This window comes from Myodes glareolus, chromosome 4 (genome assembly GCF_982192425.1).
Source record: "Myodes glareolus chromosome 4, mMyoGla1.1, whole genome shotgun sequence".
In the NCBI taxonomy this organism is placed as follows: domain Eukaryota; kingdom Metazoa; phylum Chordata; class Mammalia; order Rodentia; family Cricetidae; genus Myodes; species Myodes glareolus.
The window spans coordinates 24,149,608-24,172,989 of NC_142029.1; the positions used below are offsets into that span (position 1 = coordinate 24,149,608).

The 23,382-nt window shown below is 48.4% G+C and overlaps 1 protein-coding gene across 2 annotated transcripts; it reads left to right on the plus strand.

The window, feature by feature from the left end:
* The first annotated feature begins 5,636 nt into the window (after positions 1-5,636).
* Positions 5,637-22,355, plus strand: Cilp (cartilage intermediate layer protein). 2 transcript variants are annotated; one of them, XM_048424156.3, is made up of 9 exons: positions 5,637-5,795; positions 7,555-7,712; positions 10,024-10,116; positions 10,727-10,996; positions 13,365-13,544; positions 14,418-14,732; positions 15,675-15,783; positions 16,642-16,799; positions 19,765-22,355. In XM_048424156.3, the coding sequence occupies exons 2-9, from the start codon at positions 7,652-7,654 to the stop codon at positions 22,143-22,145; spliced, it is 3,567 nt and encodes a 1,188-aa protein (XP_048280113.3). In that variant the 5' UTR covers positions 5,637-5,795; positions 7,555-7,651; the 3' UTR covers positions 22,146-22,355. The 2 variants fall into 2 exon arrangements, with proteins under 2 accessions (XP_048280113.3, XP_085545364.2); XM_085689238.2 differs by lacking the exon at positions 10,727-10,996.
* Positions 22,356-23,382: the final 1,027 nt, after the last annotated feature.

Consider the following 23,382-nt stretch of genomic DNA (forward strand, 5'->3'; position numbering starts at 1 on the left):
ACTGAGTCATCTCTCCAGCCCCAATTGCAGAAACTCCTACAGTTCTAAAACTTTTTAATTTATTTAATGTATATGCATGTTTTGCTTGAATTTATATCTGTGTGTCACATGCGTGCTTGGTGCCCTCAGAGAACAGAAGAGAGTGTCAAGTCCCTGGGACTAGAGTTCTAGATGGTGGTGAGCCGCCATGTGGGAATTGGGAATCAAATCCAGGCCCTCTGCAAGAGCAGCAATGCTCTCAACCACTGAGCCATCTCTCTAAGCCCTTAAATTTTAAAGATTGTTTTTTAAAAAATTACAAAGTCCTAGCATTTAAAAAAATATTTATTTTTATTTTATGTGCATCGATGTTTTGCCTGCATGTATATCTATGTGAGGATATCAAATCTTGGGAGTTACAGACAGTTGTTAGCTTCCATGTAGGTGCTGGGAATTGAACCAGGGTCCTCTGGAAGAGCAGTCAGTGCTTTTAACTGCTGAGCCATCTCTCCAACCACTAAGATTCATTTTTATTTTGAACTATATGTATGTGTGTATATATCTGCCAGTGGCTATGTCCAGGAGAGTGCAGGTGTCTACATGGATACTGGGACCAGCTCCGAATGTGTTCTTTGAGGCTTTAACTGAGACTATTTAATGACACTCTGCTGATGGCTGAGTTGCTATAAAGGACCCGAGACAGCATCACACACATGTCTGCAGCCCTGGTGGAGACAGCTGGAAGCTGGGCTCAGTGGGGGTTGTTGACCAGAGCTGCTGCACTAGGCTTCTCTAGGACAGTGGTCTCGTGGGAATTAGATTTGAGTTCTTACAGCAGCTGGGTCTCCCTGGAGATGTGGTTCTCAAGCTGTGGACCATGACCTCTCTTCAAAGGAGTCACCTTTGACCACCAGGAAACAGATATTTATATTATGATTCATAACAGTAGCAAATTACAGTTATGACATAGCAACGACAATAATTTTATGATTGAGGGTCACTGCAACATGAGGAACCATATTAAAAGGTTGCAACATTAGAAAGGTTGGGAATCATGGGACTACAGTGAATGACCCAAGTGTGGTAGCTGTATGTCATGGAAGTCGTGAGGTCACCTGAGACTCAAGGTGAGAGAAATTCAATTCTACATCTTGATGTGGAGTGGTGTAATCACTTAGTACAAGAATGGACGATGGAGCCAGGCATGGTGGCATAAACCTTTAATCCCAGTACCTAGGAGACAGAGGCAGGTGGATCTCTGAGTTCAAGTCCAGCCTGGCCTACAGAGCAAATTCCATGACAGTTAGGGCTACACAGAGAAAACCTGTCATGGAAAAAAAAAGGAAATGAAAAAGAATGAGTGATATAGTGGAAGCCATGTTTGAAAAATGCAGATTGGCACAAGCACCTTGGACATAGAACCATCACAAAGGAAGCAGTTAAGGCACGAAGAGAACCATCCTGAAGGCAGGTCCGTGCACCTGCATCTAATTTTACATCCTGAAGGTATATGCCTGTAATCCCAGCACTTTGTAGCCAGGGTCAAGAAGGTTGATACAAGTCCAAAGCCAGCCCGAGTTACAGTGTGAGAGCCCCATCTCAAAAACTAACGTAAGGGCTGGGGACATTTCAGATGAAGGAATGCTCACATTGTGTGCAAGGAGCACTGGGCTTGTGCCATACAATCGGAGTGTGGAGGTGCACATCTCCACTCCTAGCATTTGGGAGGTGGTGGCAGGAGACACGAGTTCAAGATCACTTTCAATCACACAGTGACTTGGCTTACATGAAGACCTGCCTGGGTTTGTAAAGACTCTCCAGGCCACAGGAGGGCAACTATGGTCGTGGTGGTGGTGGTGGTGGTGGTGGTGGTGGTGGTGGTGGTGTCAAAGAGTATTAGAGACAGACAACAACTTCCTCTGGAGTCGTCAGGGTCAGCCCACCCTACCTTCCCTGCCGAGCTCCTTTCCCAACAGCAGAGTGGAGATCCTTGACCAAGGGTTTTGGCCCCAGAAGGCCAGCTAAGCTGGGCCCCAAACTCTTCTTCTGCCTGGGCAGGAGTGGGGGTGATGAATGAATTTCCAGTGTATTCCAGGCAGGGGATTGAAGCTGTTTGCCGACAAGGTTGGCCTGCAGACGTCCCAGATGGATGATCCATCCAGGCCACGCCTTGCATAGTACAGGCTTATGGCTGCCTCCCAAGCCCTGTCTGTTCTGGGGTCCATTCAGGCCAAGCCTTGCGTAGTACAGGCCTATGGCTGCCTCCCACGCCCTGTCTGTTCTGGGGTCCTGGCTGAGGGAGCAGCAGCCTCTTCATCAGAGGGGATCTTGGATGAGAGGCTTGGGAATGCTCAGATTTCCCAAGTCCAGCTGTATATAGCTCACAATTCAATCGCACTTGAGAAAAGACTGAGGGGAACATGGGAGAGGAGCAGGGCAGGAGCTAGGGGACCAAAACAGCAGGGCTGGATTAAAACGCAGGGAGCCTATGCCTTCCTCTGCCATCGGTCTTCCCTTGTTGGTACATCTTACCTGTCTTACCAACCTCAGCAGTCGTCCAACTTTTCTAGCAAGCCTCCTGCCCACAGCATGCCTCGAAGGGCCATTTCTTCTGTTCTCTCCTGCCTGCTGTGTCTCCACGTGCCAACAGACCTTGCTAGCCTAGAGCTGCCCAGGGTGTGTATGTGGGGAGGAGGGGGGGGGGTTCACTCAGCCCCAAACTCTTAAGGCAAGGTTGGAGACACTGAGGCCTAGGATTACCTGGGATGTTGCTAGTCCAAGTTCACGAATCAGAAAGTTCCAGGACTAGGACTAGACTTTTGAAGCCCAGGTTCTTATGTTTCTCCTGCCCTTTATTTTAGTGATTACAGCTCAGTCTCTCTCTACCTGTCTGTCTGCTCCCCAGACCCATTCGCCTGGGCTCCACTCGTTTCATACATCTGCTAGCATAGCCTGAGCTGAGTGAGGACTGAGGACATGGTGAAGGACATGCCAGGCGCTGGAGTTGAGTCCTAGCACTGCATAAACCCAGCCTGGCACAGTTACTGCAGCACTCTGGAGGTGTGGCAGCAGGATCAGAAATTCAAGGTCATCCCAGGCCAGGTTTGAGGCCAGTCTAAGGTTGCCACTTTTGAGACCCTTTCTCAAAAAACAAAACAACAACAACAACAAGCAAAGCAAAATCACCAAGCCTTAGCTGAAGCCGCTTCATGGATTGGCTCTGATGAGTTGGGCCAGACTAGGGCCAGCTACAACTACGGGCCTGTTGGCTAAGGGCTGGGTCCTGGATTGAAAAACAGGCCCCATAAGAAAAAAACAAAGGCCGGGCAGTGGTGGCACATGCCTTTAATTCCAGAACTCGGGAGGCAGAGGCAGGCGGATCTCTGTGAGTTCGAGGCCAGCCTGGTCTATAAGAGCTAGTTCCAGGATAGGTTCCAAAGCTACAGAGAAACCCAGTATTGGAAAAACAAAGAAAGAAAAAAGGAAGGAGAAAAGAAAGAAAGAGCAAACAGACCTGTGTCCTATGTCAACTCTAGAGCCATTGCTGCTCAGCATCCTCTCCCTGCCCTTCCTTTCAACCCCTGTCCCGGATGAGAAACCAGGTTTCTAACCCTCTGCTTACACACGGAGAAAGGCAGATACAAGCAGGCTTGAGCATGTGCGCCCACACAGGCCTGACAAGAGGATCCGGACTGCGGCATTGTGGGAACGGGCCCATGAGATGCTCTTTCCTCTGAGTGCAGGTGTGTCAGTAATGAGTAATACCTATTGTAAGGATCTGAAATCACTAAGTCTCTGGGCATGTGTCTAGGAAAGTTTCGGAAGTGTGGTAAGAAGACCCACACTGAATGTGAGCAGTACTGTTCCATGGCAGGATGCTGGACTAAATAAAGAAGTGGGCTAAGCAGTAGCTGCCCCTCTCTCTGCTTCCTGACTATGGGTGTGATGTGACAAGCCACCTCGAGTTCCTGTTGTTGTGACTTTTCCGCTATGACAGACTGTGTATCCTTATACTGTGAGCCAAAATAAACCCGTTCTCTCCTGTTGTTCTTATCCTGGTTCAGCGATGAGAAATGTGACAAACACAACATCCTTCTTGTGGCTTCCCACTGCCCAGCCAAGCTTGCCTCCTGCCATGAAGAAGGGTTCAGTCAGGCTTTGTGGAGCGACCCTGTGGACTGCTGTAGGTACAGGCCTTCACCTCCAAGTGAGGGCATGGAGGCCATCAGGAAGGCCAGCTCAGTTGGATGAAGCTGTGATCTGAGGCAGGACTCAGGAGAATCCCTTTGCATCTTCTACTTCTAGCTATGGTTCTATCTTTTCAACCAGTTTTCTTCTCAAAATGCAGTCTGAGGACCACTGGCTCCATTGTAAAGCCAAGTCTCGTGTTCTGTTCAGTCAGAAAGTCTGGGTGTGGGGCCAAGAAACATGGTTTCTTCTGCATGAGTATGTGTGTACCTTTTGCATGCCTGGTGTTCATGGAAACTGGAGGGTGTTGGATGCCCACCTAGAACTGGGGTTACAGATGGTTATGAACTGCCTGATTTGGATGCTGGGAACTGAATATAAGTCCTCTGGAAGAGCAGTAAGTGCTCGTAAGCTTTGAGCCATCTCTCCAGCCTTCAGTTCCCAGATGCCTATATTTTAACAGCCTTTTGAGTGCTTTTTGCTTTGTTTTGTTTTTTTGAGACAGGGTCTCATGGAGCCCAGGCTGGCTTCAAACTCTTTGTATAGCTGAGGATGATCATGTATTCCTGATTGCCCTGCCTCCATCTCCCAGGTTCTGTGGTTACAGGTATGTACTATCGCACCTGGTTTATGTAGATGGAACTCAGGGCTTTTTTCATGTTGCATAAGTGCTCTTATTCCCTTCTAGCTGTTTCTTATGATGCTAGTTAGATAGTTAGATAGGTGTGGCCTAAGACAACAGGCATCCTCAGGCTGGAGCTGGAAGAGGGAGCTGGGAGCAGCTCTAGTCACCCACATGTGGGTAAGGCTTGCTGGGTGACATCCATCCAGGCAGACATGCACACATGTACATGCACGCGCGCGCACACACACACACACACCTGGCAGGATTTCGAAGCAGTTCGCTTGCTGTATCTCTCTGGACACAGGGAGTGCAGGAAGGAACACAGATGAAAGTGGGGAGGGGTAAAGATGAACTGTTCTTACCAGCTGATATCCTGTACCCCAGACTCTTTGTCCCTCATCCCTTCTGGGGGTCCCTGAGTGCACCTTCAAAGGTCAAAGAAGCTGAGTCATTGCCCAGCTCAGACCAGACACCCTCATCCATAGAGATGAGGTGACCTGTGTGCCAAAGAGACTCTCGGAGTATGTGCTAAGATCCTGTTGTGCATGGGCTGGCCAGATGGGGAATGTGGGGCATCAGCAGTCCAAGCTTAGCCCAGCACACACCATCCCAAGCTATGAAATGCTGCCCAGATGGAGAATTCCCTTGGCCCTTTCCCAGGACTGGGTCCAGTGTCCAGCCTTCCTCCTGACCCCTGTCTCGCTGACATAGACTGTTATGCCCAGGCTATGGCCCACTTGGGCCATCACTGCTCTATGGCATCGTTCCCCACCCTGCCCTCACATCCCCCAAGGATCTTGAGGCTAAATTCTTGCCCCTGTGAGCTGCTGGGGATGTGGGGAAAGGGAGGGAGCCTCATGCTCAGATCTGGTTTCCTTGCTTCTTCCCGTGGCTGGCTGCCACGGGCTGAGCCACCAGCTGTGCTATATAAGGGCCTGCGGCTGGACGGCTGGAGAGGTGAAGAAGACTTGGACCCCCAGCTAAAAGCCTTATTCAGGACACGGTGAGCTCCAACCCTCTTACCCCACCCTTATATTTCACTGCCTGGCTCTGCTCCTACCCCATCCCTAGACACCTCTTTGTTCTTTCTTTGCTGGCTGACCACCCCATCTCCCACAAAAGATCCCCCTTTCTGCTTGACACTCCTCTTTTGCCCCTTATTATCCAAAGTCTTGCCTCGGTCCTGCCCACCTGAAGTCACAATCCCTCCAGTGGCCCCATCTTGGGTCTCTGTACCTTTTCCTTCCGTGGCCAGCCACTGTGCACTGTCCAGGAGCTCCGGCGAGCATCGGTTGGGGAGCCAGAGTGTCAGGCCTACTGGGAGGAAATGGTGGGATATAGAGAGGCTCTCTGCTGGCTGCCAGATGGGAAATGGCTTTTCCACAAGGTGCCTTAGGCCAACCTGGCCTCTCTGACAACCTTGGAGCTGGCTTTGGCTGTGCAGGCAAGCTCAGAGCCCAGGAGCTTGGAATAGCCTGAACCAACTGGTACAGCGGTTTCAAGGCTAGACAGTCTGCGCTGTGGATTTGTTTGTCTCTTTTCTTCCAGAAAGGAGACGTTTTCTTCCCTTTTCTTTCTGCACCGGATTTGGTGATTGAAGGTAACTTTAAAAATAAATAAACAAATAAAATCTTGCTCTGTAGCTAAGGCTGTCCTGGAACTCACTGTAATAGCCCAGGCTGGCCTCCAGCTCACAGCCACTACCTGCCTCAGTCTCCCAAGTGCTGGGAAGATAGGTATAAGTCATCATACGCAGCTGGAGGGGAAGATTTTTTTTAGATCAGATTCTGGGTTGATTCTAACTATGGGGGAAAGATATCCAGTCAAGAGGAGCCTGGGCCACCATACCCGTTCTTTGACATTATGTCTGGGCAAGTTCACCTCTCCCCAGTCCTGCAGCCCTGACTCTATGTTCCCAGTTATTGGGAACCCTGGGTTCGCACTATGCACCCCATCCAGTTCCCTTTAGCTGGCTCCTGGCTATGGTGTTCCTAGCCAGGTCGAAAACAAACAGGCCAGAATGAGTTCCAGCTGTGGCCCGTGCACATCTGGGAATGTGTTCTTGGAGGTGGTGCGACTGAGGCATGGGTGACTCTCGGTCTGCCTGTCTCCTGTAGGAGGGTCTATTGTTGCTGGGGCCAGGACTGCATGGCCTTAATATGTAAACCCATTCAAAGCTATGAACCCCATCAAAGGGTTGCAGAACAAAAGCCTGGGTCTTGAAAGTGGTCAGTAAGTTACCCAGCAGCTGCTGGAGGTAAGCCAGGCCCCTTTTACTGTCAAGGACCTTCTTTATCACTGTTCTCCCTTAAGGCCTGTCTGCTGGGGAACCTGGCACATTTCCACATCTCCCAGACAGTTCAGTGTGGCTGTTCAAGCAGATGTCACTTCAGCAAGACTCCTTTCTATCTAATCTTCACCCTGGAGAGGTCAAGAGCTGTTTGTGCTGGAGCCGTAAGAGATGTGACTTGGGCTTGGAATGGAGTTTGGTTGGTAGTGTGCTTGCCTGGCTTGAAGGAAGCCCTGAGCTCCATCCCCAGCACCACATAAATTCAGGGTGCAAGAATATAATCCCAGCACTCAGAAGATGGAGGCTGGAGAATCAGAAGTTCAAGATCATTCTTGTGTACACAGTGAAGTTGAGGCCAGCTTGGACTACAGGAGACCATGTCTCAAAAAAACAAAAACAAAAACAAGCACGCAAACAAACAAAAAACAGTGACCCAGAAGTGTGGGCTATGATTCCCTTTGCTTCTTTGTAGATCATTGGCTCTGTGAAACAACCCTGGGGAACCACAGGTCCAACTTGGTGAAGCAGCATCACCTCTCTGTGACATTTCTACGTGGCCTGAGGGAAAGATGGCAGCAATCAAGATCTGGGTATTGTCTTTCCTGGTCCTGGAGCTCACCATTGTGCTCGGTAGGCACTAAGTCTCAGCTTGCTCCCATAGCTTCTACCTGCCGCAGTGAAGTCGTTTCTGTTCTGGGACCCAATTACGAATCTGCCTGGCCTGGAGACTTAAGATTGTTTGATAGCTTATACTCGGTTCCTACCTCAACTCTGAGATCGTTCTTATTCACAGAACAGAATCAAAGGTCCAGGATGAATAGTCACACATGGGGAGAAAGAAAAAAGTTAGGAAAGTTTCTGCCCCTGTGCACCAAATTTAGCTCTAAGCTTCCTGGCAGCCAAAGCAGAGTGGAGTCACAGGGGAAACACAAGAGTTCTCAGAAGCAGGTTTGGGGTTGGTCTGTTTTCAGTTGCATGAAAATACTTCTGGCCCTAAAAACCCAGTTTCCTTTAGACCCCGAAGCCAAGTTTGATGGACACACCAGAATCTGTCCTGGTTTCCTTGTCCTCTGCTCCCAGGGGTGACCCAAAAATCAGAAAGAAGATGCCCAGTGGAGCCGCTGACTGCCTGAGGTGTCTGCACTCCTATGGAGAACTCTCTCTCTCCCGACTCCCTGGCCTCTTCCCATTTCTAATCACGCTGCTAATGCAAAAACTGCTCACAATCCCTCACGTGCCCCGCAGGCTTGTGACCACAGATGCGGGAACAAAGGCAGCTTCTGCACTGCGCCAGCACCCCAGCACCGTGTGTGCCCGCCTCCTGCCTCGCCCTTTCCACCTTGGCAGCTGCTGTTTGTGAAGATGATTAACATTCAGCCATTTGAGGGGAAATCAGATTAGGTTGATTAAAAGGGCTCCCATCACCCCAATTAAGCTGCACAGAGAATTCTGACTTGGCTCCTTGCCTGTGAGTTAATTGCCTTCGCCTCTGCTCGCCTTTCTCCTTCTGCTTCTGGAGCCCTCGACCCAGCTATGTGTAGAGAAGGGCTGGAGAAGGCTGCCCCTGTCCTGAGGGCCCTCTGCTCATACTCAGGGTGTGGTTGAAACAATGAAGACCCCTGGCCAAGTAGGTTCACCGAGCCCTTTATGGGATGGTGGCTCTCAGTGCCAGCGTGTCAAGAGAAAGGAACTGGTACTCCTTGTGTCAAACACTGAGCTAGAATATCTTGCTAACATTTATTTATCATAACATAGCTTACGATTTATGCTAAGCATTGTTCTGAGGATTTTATAAATGAACTCTTCCTGTCCTCTTTTTATGAGGACAGCTCAAGTGGCTTAGACAGTCTATCCAAGGTTAGTTAGGAGATGACAGAGTCTGCAGCCCCCTGAAGAGCTATTGCTGTCTCATTTCATGGGACCCTCAGGCCAGCAGCACCCTATGAAGGGAAAATTAGTGTTTCCATTTTTATAGGAAAGGAAAACAAGGCTCCATCTTCCCCAGAACTGATCTAGACTCCCTAGCAGGAGTCTCAACCTACTAGCTGCCTGAAGTATCTGATAACCCCATTTAAGTTTTTTATTTATGTAATGATTTATGTAATTATTTCTTTGTGTATGTGTGTGGGGAAGTCAGAGAATAACTTGGAAGTCTGTTCTCTTTCCCTAGGAATGAATTCAGAGTGTCAGGCTTAGTGGCAAGTGCCTTTATCTGTCAAGTAATCTCTCTGGCCCTAAAAAAATTTAAATTAGTATATACTAAATATGTATAATAATGATTTTCCTTATGTCATTTTCATACATGTGTGGTATATCTTGATAAAATTAATTCTCATTGGCCTCTCTTGTCCCCTTCCATTCCTTCTGACTCCTTCCCATTTTTTTTCTTTTTTGGGGGGGTGGGGGTGGGAGACAGGGTCTCACTATATAGCCTGATTGGCCAATCTAGCCTTGAGAGACCCACTTCCCTCTTCCTCCCAAGTGCTGAGATTACTAAATGCATGCACCTCTAAACCTAGTGTCTCTATCTCTATCTCTATCTCTTTCTCTTTCTCTTTGAGATAGGGTCTCATGTAGCTCAGGCTAGCCAGGAATGTACTACAAAGCCAAGACTGTCCTTGGACCTCTGACCCTCCCGCCTCCACTTCCCAGGTGCTGAGATGACAAGTGTGTACCACCAAGTCTAGCTGCTCATCCATTTCCAGAACAAGACTGGAAAGGGAACTGTCATTTGTTGGGCAAGCCCTCCATGCCAACCTCACTGTGTGTTTTATGGGAAACAGGCTGAGAAAGAAAGCCTTTGGGGTTTCACAGCAGTGAGTGGCACAGCCTGGGGATTTGGAGCCATGCTCAGGGTTCAGGTTGTTCCCCACTTCTCCAGACCAGCTCTCCATCTCCAAACCCTGGGAGCCCTGGCTTCTCTTCTTCTTCTGTTATGCAGGGAGACAGACGATGCTTACCCAGTCAGTGAGAAGAGTTCGGCCTGTGAAGAGGACCTCTAACACCTTTGCCAAGCCGGCTGACTCCCCGGACAGTGAGTCTTCACTGGAGCAGGGAGGGTTGGAACGGGGTCCTCACTGAGCTTCCTAGCTCTGAAGCCTGGAGAGGATGTTAGGATTCTGGGGAAACTATAACAAGACACTTGGCTGCTTTCTCCCGGCAGGGGAGTGCAGTATAAGAAAGTTCCGAGTCAGGAAGCTGCCTGGTGTATTCCAGAAATGGGGTGCTAACATGCTAGAGCTGGTGGGGACAAAAGGGATGGATGAGGGTGAAGAAATAGCGCATCGATATCCTAAGTGCCTTGCTAAGAGATTTTTTGTGCCAGAGAATGCTGTGGTCCAAGCCACATGGAGAAAGCTTTACCCCATCTACAGTGTTAGAAAGGGACAGAGTGGGAGAAAGAGAGGTTGGACAAGAAAGCCCCTAGCATGGTCCACCAGGCTGATGAGACTGGAATGGAGGGCTCCACATTGTGAGTCACAGAAGGGACTGAAGAATTGCTGGTGAAATAAGGGGTTGGGGGGGGTGGGAAATGGGGATTGAACAGAAACAGGGAGGGTTCTCAGGGATGCACCAGGAAAGGCTAGCTGGAGTTCACCTGCTATTCAGGGACGGTTCCTCCTCAACCCAGCTCTGTCTCTCAGGTCCTGGTGAGTGGACAACTTGGTTTAACATCGACCACCCAGGTGGGCAGGGTGACTATGAGCGATTGGATGCTATTCGCTTCTACTATGGGGAGCGTGTGTGTGCCCATCCCCTGCGGCTAGAGGCCCGGACCACTGACTGGATGCCTGCGGGCAGCACTGGCCAGGTGGTTCATGGCAGTCCCCGTGAGGGCTTCTGGTGCCTCAACAGGGAACAGAGACCAGGCCAGAACTGCTCCAATTATACAGTGCGCTTCCTCTGCCCACCAGGTGAGTCTGAATGACCCCAGTCCTTCCTCCCAGCAGCCTTGGTACAGGAGAAGCCAGGATCTGAATAGCACATACCTGCATATTCTCCCAGTCTCTTAACAGCCACTGAGTATCATTAATGTGATAAGAGCCCCAGATCTGTCCCAGCCAACCTGTTGGGTTCACTTCCAGTGACTCAGGAGGGAAGATGGTGCTTGGGGTCTAACTTCTGGGGTTTGAATCTCTAGCTTACTATGTATAAACTGTGTTGTTTATTTATCCATTACTTATTTTGGGGGTACTGTGGATTGGATCTGGGACATTATGCTAGAGCCCTCTACTACCGAGCTACATCTCCGGCCTTCTGCTCTTCTATTTATTTCTTAAGGAATGAGATAGGATTTCACTAAGATGCCCAGACAGGTCTTACACTTGCGATTTTCCTGCTCTGTCCCAAGTAGCTGGGTTTATAAATGTGAAAAGGAGCCTAGAGCAACTGTATTCACGTAGCCCAGGCTGGCCTTGAACTTCCTAAGTAGCTTCGAATTACCTTGAACTTCGATCCTCCTGCTGGCACCACCTCCCGAGTGCTGGGATTCTAGGCAATGTGGCAGCATGCCTAGAGGCTGAGTCTCCAGCCCACTGCCTTACGTGTGGCAAGCATTCTATGAGCTATATCCCCCAGCTCTCTTTCCTCCCCCTTCTCCTTTTTTGAGGGGGAACATGAGGGTCTAGCCCTAGTTGACCTAGAAAACATTATGTAGCCCAGGCTATCCTTGAACTTCCTGACTTTCCTGCCTCTTTCCAGAATGTTGAGATTGCAGTCATGTGCCTCTGTGCCCATCTGCAACTGTGTGTGTATTTTAGACAAGATTTTGAGGCTCTTAGTCTTATGTTTTCACATGTTTTTTCAGTGTTAGGGATTGGACGTAGGGCCCCTCGTATACTGTCTTCTTTCACAGAGCTACATTCCTAGTCCTCTTAAAAATTTTTTTTTCTGTATTTTTGTTTTGAGAGACTCTTCATAAATTACCCAGGCTGGCCTTGAACCCGTGATCCTCCTGTTTGGGGATTACAGCTACTGGCCTCTTATATGTGGAACAAGAGTAGCAGTGTATCTACAGGGTTTAAAAGTTTTTAATTTCTTTTTTTAAGTTTTGATATAAAGTCTCACTTCATAGTTTAGACTGCTCAAATTTACTATGTAGCTCAAAGTAGCCCCTATAATCTTCAGACTCAGGCCTCCAAGTGCTGGGATTATAGGTGTGTCCCTTCATTCTTGAGGGCTTCGATGAAGCTTACACAAGATAATGAAAAAAGCAGCTGAGCCTGGGTTTGCTAAATGCCAACTGCGGCTACAATTTCTGTGTTCAAGATGCTGACTACCCTCCTTATTCAGCCTTGACAACTGACCTTTGAGGGATTGCTATCTCAACAGGATATACAAGGCTTTGAGGGGTCCAGTTAGTCCACTAGCTACACAGCTCAGTGCTACACAAGGATTCGAACCATGTCCGTGTTTGCGGAATCTGTGTTCTTTATATGCCATTCCACCCATGCACTGGATAGTACAGATATTAGGTGATCTGCTGCAGGCCTGCACTCTGGATGGGCACCCTGCCCCTAGGGCTCTACCTGTCGATACTGATGCTGCAGACCCTGATGCTATGACAGTTTTACGGTCTTGGGAGACCAGCTAGTCTCTCTAGCAAGGGCTGAGCCTCCTTTTCATACACAGGCTGCAGAAGAGAGGTAAGGAGGTCGGCAGGAGTCTGGCTATCCAGGTCATTGTGAACTACAGGCCCTGAGTTCCCGGGGAGCCTGTCTACAGGGAGCCTGTAGTTGTTTTCACACTAGTGGAGGACGATGGCCTACCGACAGCATAGATCCTAAGGCAACAGTGCTGGACCAAAACCAACCAACCAACCAACCAACCAACAAAATCCAAAAACCTTTCACCCATATGTTACCTCTGTGCAAGTCAGAGACACTACTTCTTCAAGACTTTTGACTTCCCTTATTAGGATAAAAAAAATTACTGTAGGACTGGGATGTAGCTCAGTTGGTCAAGTGCTACCTTAGCATTCACGAAGCAATAGGTTTCGTCTCCAGTAACACCTAAACTGAATAAGCGGTAGCCTGCCTCCTTACAATTGCAGCACTCAGAAGGTAGAGGCAGGAAGATCAGACATTGGAGGCCAGACTCAGTTACATGAGAGTGTCTCAAAATTATTATGAATTCATTGAAGTAAATAGACGTATCAGTAAGATTTATGATGCCTACAGGGACCTGTGCTCCCTCAGCAGAGAAGAAACAGCATTGGGGTCAGACTTCCTGACCCAATCCCCTGGAGAGGGGGGAGTGACTTCTCCTGCTCTCATCTTATAGGGTCCTTGCGACAAGATTCAGAGCGCATCTGGAGCCCCTGGTCTCCCTGGAGCAAGTGCTCAGCTGCCTGTGGTCACACTGGCGTCCAGACCCGTACCCGCACCTGCTTGGCACAGACAGTGTCACTGTGCAGTGAGGCCTCCGAGGAAGGCCAGCTCTGTGTGAGTCCGGCCTGCACAGGTACCTGCCCCACTCTGGGCACTGGCCCTCTGTGTTGGTAAAGCTGAAATAGCCTGAAGGACCGGCTAGAGGGTCAGTGTGAGACTGAGTCTACCACTTTCTGAGCATGTCAACTGCTCTGATGGGAGACGTACAGGACAGCTATGAACTCAGGGCACTGTCAATGATCACAGCTTAAGAGATCTGCTGGCGGGGGTGGGGCTGGAGAGATGGCTCAGTGGTGAAGAGCACTGGCTGCTCTTCCAGAAGATCCTGATTTAATTCCCAGCAACCACGTGGCAGCTCACAATTGTCTGTAACTCCAAGATCTGACACCCTCCCACAGATATTCATGCAGGCAAAACACCATTGCACATAAAAATTAAAAGAAATAAATTTTTTAAAAAAAGAAAGAAGAAATCAACTGGACAGTGGTGATTCATGCCTTTAACCCCAGCACTTGGGAGGCAGAGGCAGATGGATGTCTGAGTTCAAGACCAACCTGGTCTACAAGACCAGCCAGGACTATACAGAGAAACCCTGTCTTTAATCCTACACACACACAAAAAAAAAAAAGAAGGAAGAAAGAAAGGAAGGAAGGAAGGAAGAAAGAAAAAAGAAAGAAGGAAAGGAAGGAAGGAAGGAAGGAAGGAAGGAAGAAAGAAAGAAAGAAAGAAAGAAAGAAAGAAAGAAAGAAAGACAGACAGACAGAAAGAAAGAAGAGGATGTCGTTTCCTGGGCTAAATCTGAAGGGTAGATAGGAATTAGTCGTCCAGGCAGGGCTAGAAGGGTTAAAAAAGGAGGAAAGGAAATATGTGTGAGCACTCAGACTGGGATGGGGTAAAGATGGGTCAGAATCCATAAAGCCCTGCTGATTGGCTCCTTGTCCCACAGCCTGTGACCTGACCTGTCCCATGGGCCAGGTGAATGCTGACTGCGACGCCTGCATGTGCCAGGACTTCATGCTTTATGGGGTCATCTCCCTCCCTGGAGGTGCCCCAGCTCCAGGGGCCACTGTCTACCTGTTGGCCAAGGCACCAAAGATGTTGACCCAGACAGACGGCAGAGGGAGGTTCCAAGTTCCCGGCTTGTGTCCCGATGGCAAGACCATCCTGAAAATCACCAAGACCAAGTTTGCTCCTATTGTGCTCACGATGCCCAAGACTGGCCTGAAGTCAGCCACCATCAATGCAGAGTTCGTGAGGGCAGGTGACCGAGGGCCCTGTGGCAGGAGGGGTTGCAAAGTTGAAAGCTCCTTTCCCGGCTCACACAGCGAAAAACCCAAAATCTTTACTATGACCCACAGGCCCTGTATCCCCGGGCTTTCCCTAATTTTTCTTCTTTTTAGATTCTCACTATGCAGAATCAATGTCTTAAAGCCACATCGGCTTCTTTGTCTGCTTCCCAAATACAGACCCATCCCTGCCTCAGGGCTTTTGCACTTGTTGTGTGACTCAATACAGAGTGTTCTCCTAGATTTTGGTAGGTCCAGCACCCTGAGGCATGAGGACATCTCTGACCACCTTGTTTAAAATAGTCAATTACCACAAAGGTTTGAGGTCAGAGAGAAGCTTGGGAAGCTCAGAAATGGTGTAGAATAATAATTAAAAAAAAAAAAAAAAGAAAAAGAAAGGTTATGCTGGGGGGGCAGAAGATCATGAATAATGCATGAGTGGGGGTGGGGCCATCAGTTCTGTCCTTTGCAGCACTTAGAGTGTGGCTGGCCTGAGGTCCACTGAATTCTCCATTGTCCCATCCAGATACTACCAGAGAAGTTTGTGAGAGCAGGCCACAGATGGAGAAGGTGGAGGAGGGAATCCTCTGGGGATCAGTTCTTTTGGGTGTTAGGGGAGCACTGGAGATCAGCAGGGGACAGAATAAAGCCACACACTTTCTTTTTTTTTTTAAGATTTATTTATTTATTATGTATATAGTGTTCTGGCACCAAATCTCATTATAGATTGTGAGCTAGCTTGCAGTTGCTGGGAACTGAACTCAGGACCCCTGGAAGAGCAGCCAGTGCTCTTAACCTCTGAGCTATCTCTCCAGCCCACCATACACTTTCAATATCATCATAGACCCTAGGGAAGCAGGGCTCTCTAGAATCTGTCACAAAGAAACCCAGACACTGTTTCTCATCTTCTTTCCCAGAGACTCCATACATTGTTATGAACCCTGAGACGAAAGCACGGCGGGCCGGGGAGAGTGTGTCCTTGTGTTGCAAGGCCACAGGGAAACCCAGTCCCGACAAGTACTTCTGGTATGTATTCTGCTGGCTGCCCTACCCAGCTCTCTTAGAAATCAGAGCTTACTTGCCTTGTGTCTATAACAGTAGTCATGGCTGATAGAACATAGTCATATGTGGGTGACTGGTGCAGAATCTGAATGATGGCATTTACAAGTGGGGCCTGCAGGGTGGAGGCTGCCGACAACCAGCCAGCCCTCTTATGCCTCAAAGTTCAGTTCATTCTCCCAAAATATCTCTCTCTCTCTCTCTCTCTCTCTCTCTCTCTCTCTCTGTGTGTGTGTGTGTGTGTGTGTGTGTGTCTGTCTGTCTGTCTGTCTCTCTAAGATAGGGGTTCTCTCTGTAGCCCTGGTTTTCCTGGAACTTGCTCTGTAGACCAAGCAGGCTCAAATTCAGAGATTCACCTACCTCTGCCTCCCAAGTGCTAAGATTAAAGGCATGTGCCACCATCCCCAGGTCCAAAATGTCTCTTGATCTTAGGATACTAACACACATGTTCTTAGACCGATCAGCAAGATTCCTTGGTCTTGCTTCCCCTAGCAAGGTCAGAATCCCCAACGCTGGGAGTGAGTTCTTTACTCTCCAATAAGCACTTACAGCCACTAGCTTGTACAGAATGCCAACGGTTCTGGGAGGTCAGCTGGAGAGCAGGAAGCTGTACTCCAGAGAGGTGAGAGGAGTTGTCTAAAGATTCCCCATCAATTAAGAGGTGGGACTGGGGCTTCAAAGCAGTTTCTCAACTCCCAACCAATCAGGTGCTCTTGGGCAGGCCAAATGAAAGTGAACCATCTCCAGTTCTCTACTTCCTGGCACATCTTCAGGTGTACCTTCCCTCCCATGACCTACTGGGGCTCCACCTCTGCATCCTTACAGGTACCACAACAATACACTGCTGGATCCCTCTCTCTACAAGCACGAAAGCAAGCTGGTGCTGAGGAACCTGCGGCAGGACCAGGCAGGGGAGTATTTCTGTAAGGCACAGAGTGATGCTGGGGCTGTGAAGTCCAAGGTCGCCCAGCTGATGGTCATCGGTAAGCCTGTGTGGGTCGCAAGGGTCCTGGGTCTGCAACAGGCTGGCTGAGCACTCCAGTCAACATCACTAGACAGGAAAAGCTTGGGGTTTGCAATGATGTGCACAGTGCCAGGCCCTCTGGGATACAGTGCAGAGCTACGTCTTACTGTCACAGAACCATCATTTGAGGGGTGTGTGTGTGTGTGTGTGTGTGTGTGTGTGTGTATGTGTATGTGTAAATGTAAAAAAAGTTCAATCAAGACAAAGACATGCAGGACCTGGGGATGTCACTCAGTAGAGTACTTGTCTAGCATGAATGAAGCCCTTGGTTCAGTGTCCAGGACTGCAAAAACCCAGAAGATGAAAGCAGGGGGACAGAAGGTCAGGGTCAGCGGCAGCTATATAGTGAATCTGAGATAGCTTTGGCTACATGAGATTCTGTCAACTTGCCCCAGAAATTCATTTTTAAAAAATGTAGCTAAAATAGAAACCCAGGCCCTAATAAATAGAATTAGATACCTTCCAGGTGCATAGTAGTATATGCATGCAATCCCAGCATTTGGGAAGCAGAGGGAGGATCAGGAGTCTAAGGTCATCTTCTCTTACACAGTGGGTTCAAGGCTAGCTTTGACTATATGAGACCCTATCTCAAAAAGCCAGCCCTCCCCCCAAAATAAAGCCCCCAAACCGATATTCTTCAATGACCCCCAAGAGTCTTCTTTTTGTCTGAGATACAACCCGGGCATGCTGACTCCAATGCTTCTTACTTCACACTGTTTTGCAGTGAAGGTTGGAAAGTCCTGATCTTCGAGGGTCATGAGGGGCAGTGTGTGTGGAGGGAGAAGTGTTACCGATCGTGGGGCTACAGAAGCGGGGAGCTGAGAATGCGTTTTACGAAAGGGTGACCTGATTAAGGCTGGCTTCTAGAAAAAACTGGAGGGGGAAAGACTTCAGGCCCAAGGTCTATGAAGCCTGCCCTTGGAAAGTGAGGGGGAATAGGAGATCTTAGGAACTGGCCTAAATAAAACAAAACAAAGCAGAGGAAATGAAAATTCATTGGAAGAGTTATGGAATATTTCACAGACTCTAAAAAATTGAGCAACAGACCTCAGATCAGACATGGCAAAGGGCCTTAGTGGAGGAGGCATGAAGTGTGTCAACTGTCACAGCTACACACCCTGTTAGCACAGTGGTTTTTTCATGATTCTTCATTATTCAGTTTCCAGATAACAACTGCATGTTCTTTCCTAAGATATGTGTACATTGCTTTAAGTTTAACATAAAGGGGACTAAAGAGAAAACAATGTTATGCGAAATAGAACTATGTCAGTAGCTAAAAGCTTTGGCACAATAACTAGAAAGATAAACTAAGAGAGTTTATCGTTGTGTTTACTCAAGAGTGCCCATGAATGTGACTGACAAGGGTTGATGGGTACAGAGGTGGCGTCCTGGAGGTTCAGTCCTTGAATGCTACTGTTACAAAGACATTGTTTTGCTCAACTGGTAAACAGTTTTGGGCACTGGTCCAAGCTAGTGGAAGTGGAGTCTTAGATTGAGTCATGTGGTTCTCGAGCCTTGAGAACTCCAATGTATGATAGCCGCATGGGGAAAATACCAGACTCTCATTACTTTAAACAAGGCTTGTTTGCTTGGTTATTTGTTTTTTGAGACAAGGTTTTATATAGCCCAGGCTGGCCTCAAACCCATTATATGGCCAAGAATGGTCTTGAATTTATGATCCTTCTGCCTCCACTTCCCAAGTACTAGGATTATAAGTGTGTATCACTATGCCCAGTTAAAACAAGGTTTCTGGGGCTACAGAGATGGCTCAGTGATTAAAAGCATTGGCTACTCTCCACAGGACCCAGGCTCTATTCCTACATGGTAACTTAAAACCATTTGTAACTCCAGTTCCAGGGGATCTGATGCCATCATTCTGGCCTCCATGGATAGTCTTTTGGCCTCTGTAGGCATAGATACACACAGGCAAAACACCCATGTATACAAAATAAACAAAAACAGGGTTTCTACCTACACAAATGTTTTCTTGGATGTGTGAAAATCACTGAGGATGTAGAGAGTGCCAGGCACGGCAAGACACGGGTCACGAATAAACTCCTTTCTCTTATATGCCAGCAACACCTCCAATTTCGCTGATCATCTCAAAACATCTTCACACATTTTCAAGATCCCTCCATTGAGAACTGCTATTCTACTGACCTCAGTAATTATTGTTCCCTGTGCATGTATAAAACAGGGTCAGAATCCCAGCACTTGGGAGGCAGAGGCAGGCGGATCTCTGTGAGTTTGAGGCCAGCCTGGTCTACAAGAGCTGATTCCAGAATAGGCACCAAAGCTACAGAGAATCCCTGTCTCAAAAAAAAAAACAATAAATAAATAAATAAATAAATAAATAAATAAATAAAAACAGGGTCAGTAGTAGCGGCTTCATACTCCCAAGGAAGTTCAGTGAGAGTCAGAGTTGCAGATACATAAGTCCTTTGAAAACTAGAAAGGAAAGGATGGGGCTCAGTGATAGATTGTGTAGCATCAATTGTGTAGCATACACAGGGAACGGGGTTCAGTCCCCATCACACACACACACACACACACACACACACGCACACACACACCAAGCTGTCTTAGAGGCACACACACTTAAAAACACAAACATGCACATGCACGTCAAGCTGGCTTGGAGGCACACATTTGCAAACACACACACACACACCAAGATGGCTCAGAGGCACATATTTGGTAATCCTAGCTCCTGGGTGGTAGAGGTAGGAGGATCATGAATTTAAGATCATCCTAGGCTACAGCACAAGTTTGAGCCCAGCTTGGGCTCTGCGAGAACCCATCTCAACAAAACAAAAACAAAATTGAGAGAGGAGAGAAAGGAAGGGAAAGAGAGAACACTGAGCTGAGGTACTCTGTGTCAGATATGAATTTATACTTTAATATCCATACCGTTTCTTCTTTAGCACAGGATGAGAGTCCTTGCAACCCAACCCCTGAGAGCTACCTTATCCGGCTGCCCCACGACTGCTTCCAGAATGCCACCAACTCCTTCTACTATGATGTAGGCCGCTGCCCAATCAAGACCTGTGCTGGGCAGCAAGACAATGGGATCCGGTGCCGGGATGCCGTGGAGAACTGCTGTGGCATCTCCAGAACAGAAGAGAGGGAGATCCAGTGTAGTGGGTACACGCTGCCCACCAAAGTGGCCATGGAGTGCAGCTGCCAGCGATGTACAGAGACACGGAGCATCATTAGGGGCCGAGTCAGTGCTGCTGACAATGGGGAGCCCATGCGCTTTGGCCATGTGTACGTGGGGAATAACCGTGTGAGCATGACTGGCTACAAGGGCACGTTCACCCTCCACATCCCCCAGGATACAGAGAGACTGGTGCTCACATTTGTGGACAGGCTGCAGAAGTTTGTCAACACTACCAAAGTGCTGCCCTTCAACAGAAAGGGGAGTGCTGTGTTCCATGAGATCAAGATGCTTCGGCAGAAAGAGCCCATCACATTGGAAGCCATGGAAACCAATATCATCCCCCTGGGAGAGGTGGTTGGTGAAGACCCCGTGGCTGAACTGGAGATTCCATCCAAAAGTTTCTATAGGCAGAATGGGGAGCCTTTCACAGGGAAGGTGAAGGCCAGCGTGACCTTCCTGGATCCCCGGAATATATCCACGGCCACAGCTGCCCAGAGTGACCTGAACTTCATCAACGATGAAGGAGACACCTTTCCCCTTCGAACATACGGTATGTTCTCGGTGGACTTCAGGGATGAGGCCACTTCTGAGTCACTGAATGCTGGCAAGGTGAAGGTCCACCTTGACTCGAACCAGGTGAAGATGCCAGAGCATGTGTCAGCCATGAAACTCTGGTCGCTCAACCCAGATACAGGACTGTGGGAAGAGGAAGGCGATTTCAAATTTGAAAACCAAAGGAGGAACAAGAGGGAAGAGAGGACCTTCCTAGTGGGCAACATGGAGATTCGCGAGAGAAGGCTCTTTAACCTGGATGTCCCTGAAAGCCGAAGGTGTTTCATCAAGGTGAGGACTTACCGGAGTGAGAGGTTCTTGCCTAGTGAGCAAATCCAGGGGGTTGTAGTCTCGGTGATCAACCTGGAGCCCAAAACTGGCTTCTCATCTAACCCCAGGGCCTGGGGACGGTTTGATAGTGTCATCACCGGCCCCAATGGGGCCTGCCTGCCTGCCTTCTGCGATGACCAGTCCCCTGATGCTTACTCTGTCTATGTCTTGGCAAGCCTTTCTGGAGAAGAACTAGAGGCGGTAGAGTCTTCTCCTAAATTCAACCCAAATGCCATCGGTGTCCCTCAGCCCTACCTCAACAAACTTAAATACCGTCGGACAGACCATGAGGATCCACGTGTTAAAAAGACGGCTTTCCAAATCAGTATGGCCAAGCCAAGGCCTAACTCAGCTGAAGAGAGCAATGGACCTATCTACGCTTTTGAGAACCTTAGGGCTTGTGAAGAGGCACCGCCCAGCGCGCCCCACTTCCGGTTCTATCAGATTGAGGGGGATCGCTATGACTACAACACAGTTCCTTTCAATGAAGATGACCCCATGAGCTGGACTGAAGATTACCTGGCATGGTGGCCCAAGCCAATGGAGTTCAGGGCCTGCTACATCAAGGTAAAGATCGTGGGGCCCCTAGAGGTGAATGTACGATCCCGCAACATGGGGGGCACGCACCGGCAGACTGTGGGGAAGCTCTATGGGATCCGAGATGTGAAGAGTACTCGGGACAGAGACCAGCCAAATGTCTCATCTGCCTGCCTGGAGTTCAAGTGCAGTGGAATGCTCTATGACCAAGACCGCGTAGACCGCACATTAGTGAAGGTCATCCCCCAAGGCAGCTGCCGTCGAGCCAGTGTTAACTCTATGCTGCATGAGTATTTGGTCAACCACCTTCCCCTAGCAGTCAACAATGACACCAGTGAGTACACCATGCTGGCACCCCTGGACCCTCTGGGCCACAATTACGGTATCTATACTGTCACCGACCAGGACCCTCGTACAGCTAAGGAGATTGCACTTGGCCGGTGCTTTGATGGTACTTCCGACGGCTCCTCCAGAATCATGAAGAGCAATGTGGGGGTTGCCCTGACCTTTAACTGTGCAGAGAGGCAGGTAGGCCGCCAGAGTGCCTTCCAGTATCTCCAAAGCACACCGGCCAGGTCCCCAGCTAGGTCCCCAGCTGCAGGCACCGCCCAAGGAAGAGTGCCGTCCATGAGGCAACAGCGGGCAAGCAGGGGTGGCCTGCGCCGGCGTGGAGAAGTGCCCTCCCTGAGATATTCTGGGGTTGGTCAGCAACCTCTGAGCAACTAAGTGTTGGGGTTCTTCATAGTTCTCTCTGTCCACCTCATGTGACAGCAGTTGTGAGACTATTGCACAGATTGTCACTTGTTAATTTAAACACATCTGTTTGGTGCAGCTTGCTTCTGTGTGCATTTACTTATTGTCCCTATCTCGTGATATTGGCTGGTACATGGCCCCTGAAATGACAAAATAAAGATTCCTTTTTAAAAAGAAACAAAAGGACTTAGTAGACTTCTGCAGCTTGGGCGTTCATTTTTCTGGCTATGGCTGCAAACACATTTCTTTTTGTATGGTTTTGTCAACCTCTATACTAATGATTATCTGATTATCTAATAATGAGAAGCAAATGAACAGCATAAAGCATATTTCTGGGTCATGTTTACAAAATGTTTTTCTTTCTCTTTCTTTTTCTTTTTTTCTTTTTTTTTCTTTTTCTTTTCTTTTTGGTTTTCAAGACAGGATTTCTCTGTGTAGCCTTGGTTGTCCTGAAACTCACTCTGTAGATCAGGCTTGCTTTGAACTCACCGAGACCCACCTGCCTCTGCCTCCTGAGGGCTGGGATTAAAGGAGTGTGCCACAACTGCCCAGCATGTTCCACAAAATGTAAGCAAAGTCTTTGCCTCAGTTCGTACATATAAATGGTAGTCAAATAAGGAAATAAACATTAATATTTTACTTGAAATGCAATTAATATTTCTTTAAAAATATTTATAATAATAAATATTTTAATGTTTATTTCATATATAATTTATTTTTATTTAATGTTCATTGGTGTTTTGCTTGCATATATGTCTATGAAAGGGTGTCAGAAGCCCTGGAACCTGAATTACAGATAGGCATGAGTTGCCATGTGGTGCTGGGAATTGATCCAGGTCCTCTGGAAGAGCAGCCAGTGCTCTTAACGACTGAGGCATCTCTCCAGTCCCTTAACATTTATTTCTTTGGCAAATTTGGATCTCTGGTATACATGCAACTGTAGGTGATTGAAGATACTTTTTTTTAAAAAAAATTTATGTGTATGTGTGTGTACCTGTGTGATCTTATTTTCACCACATGCATGTAGGTGCCCAAGGAGACCAGACGGCATCAGATCCCTGGGAACTGCAATTAGAGGTGGGTTTTTTGTTTGTTTGTTTGGTTTTTGGTTTTTTGAGTCAGGGTTTCTCTGTGAGACAGTGCTGGCTGTTTTGGACCTTGGTTTGTAAACCAGGCTGGCCTCAAACTCTCAGAGACTGCCTGCCTCTGC

Excerpts from the sequence above, each read along its gene's own strand:
- Cilp (XM_048424156.3), top strand. The coding sequence starts at position 7,652 with ATGGCAGCAATCAAGATCTGGGTATTGTCTTTCCTGGTCCTGGAGCTC. Across the intron at positions 10,997-13,364 it reads GCGCTTCCTCTGCCCACCAG|GGTCCTTGCGACAAGATTCA; the intron begins GTGAGTCTGAAT and ends CTCATCTTATAG. Across the intron at positions 16,800-19,764 it reads CGCCCAGCTGATGGTCATCG|CACAGGATGAGAGTCCTTGC; the intron begins GTAAGCCTGTGT and ends TTTCTTCTTTAG.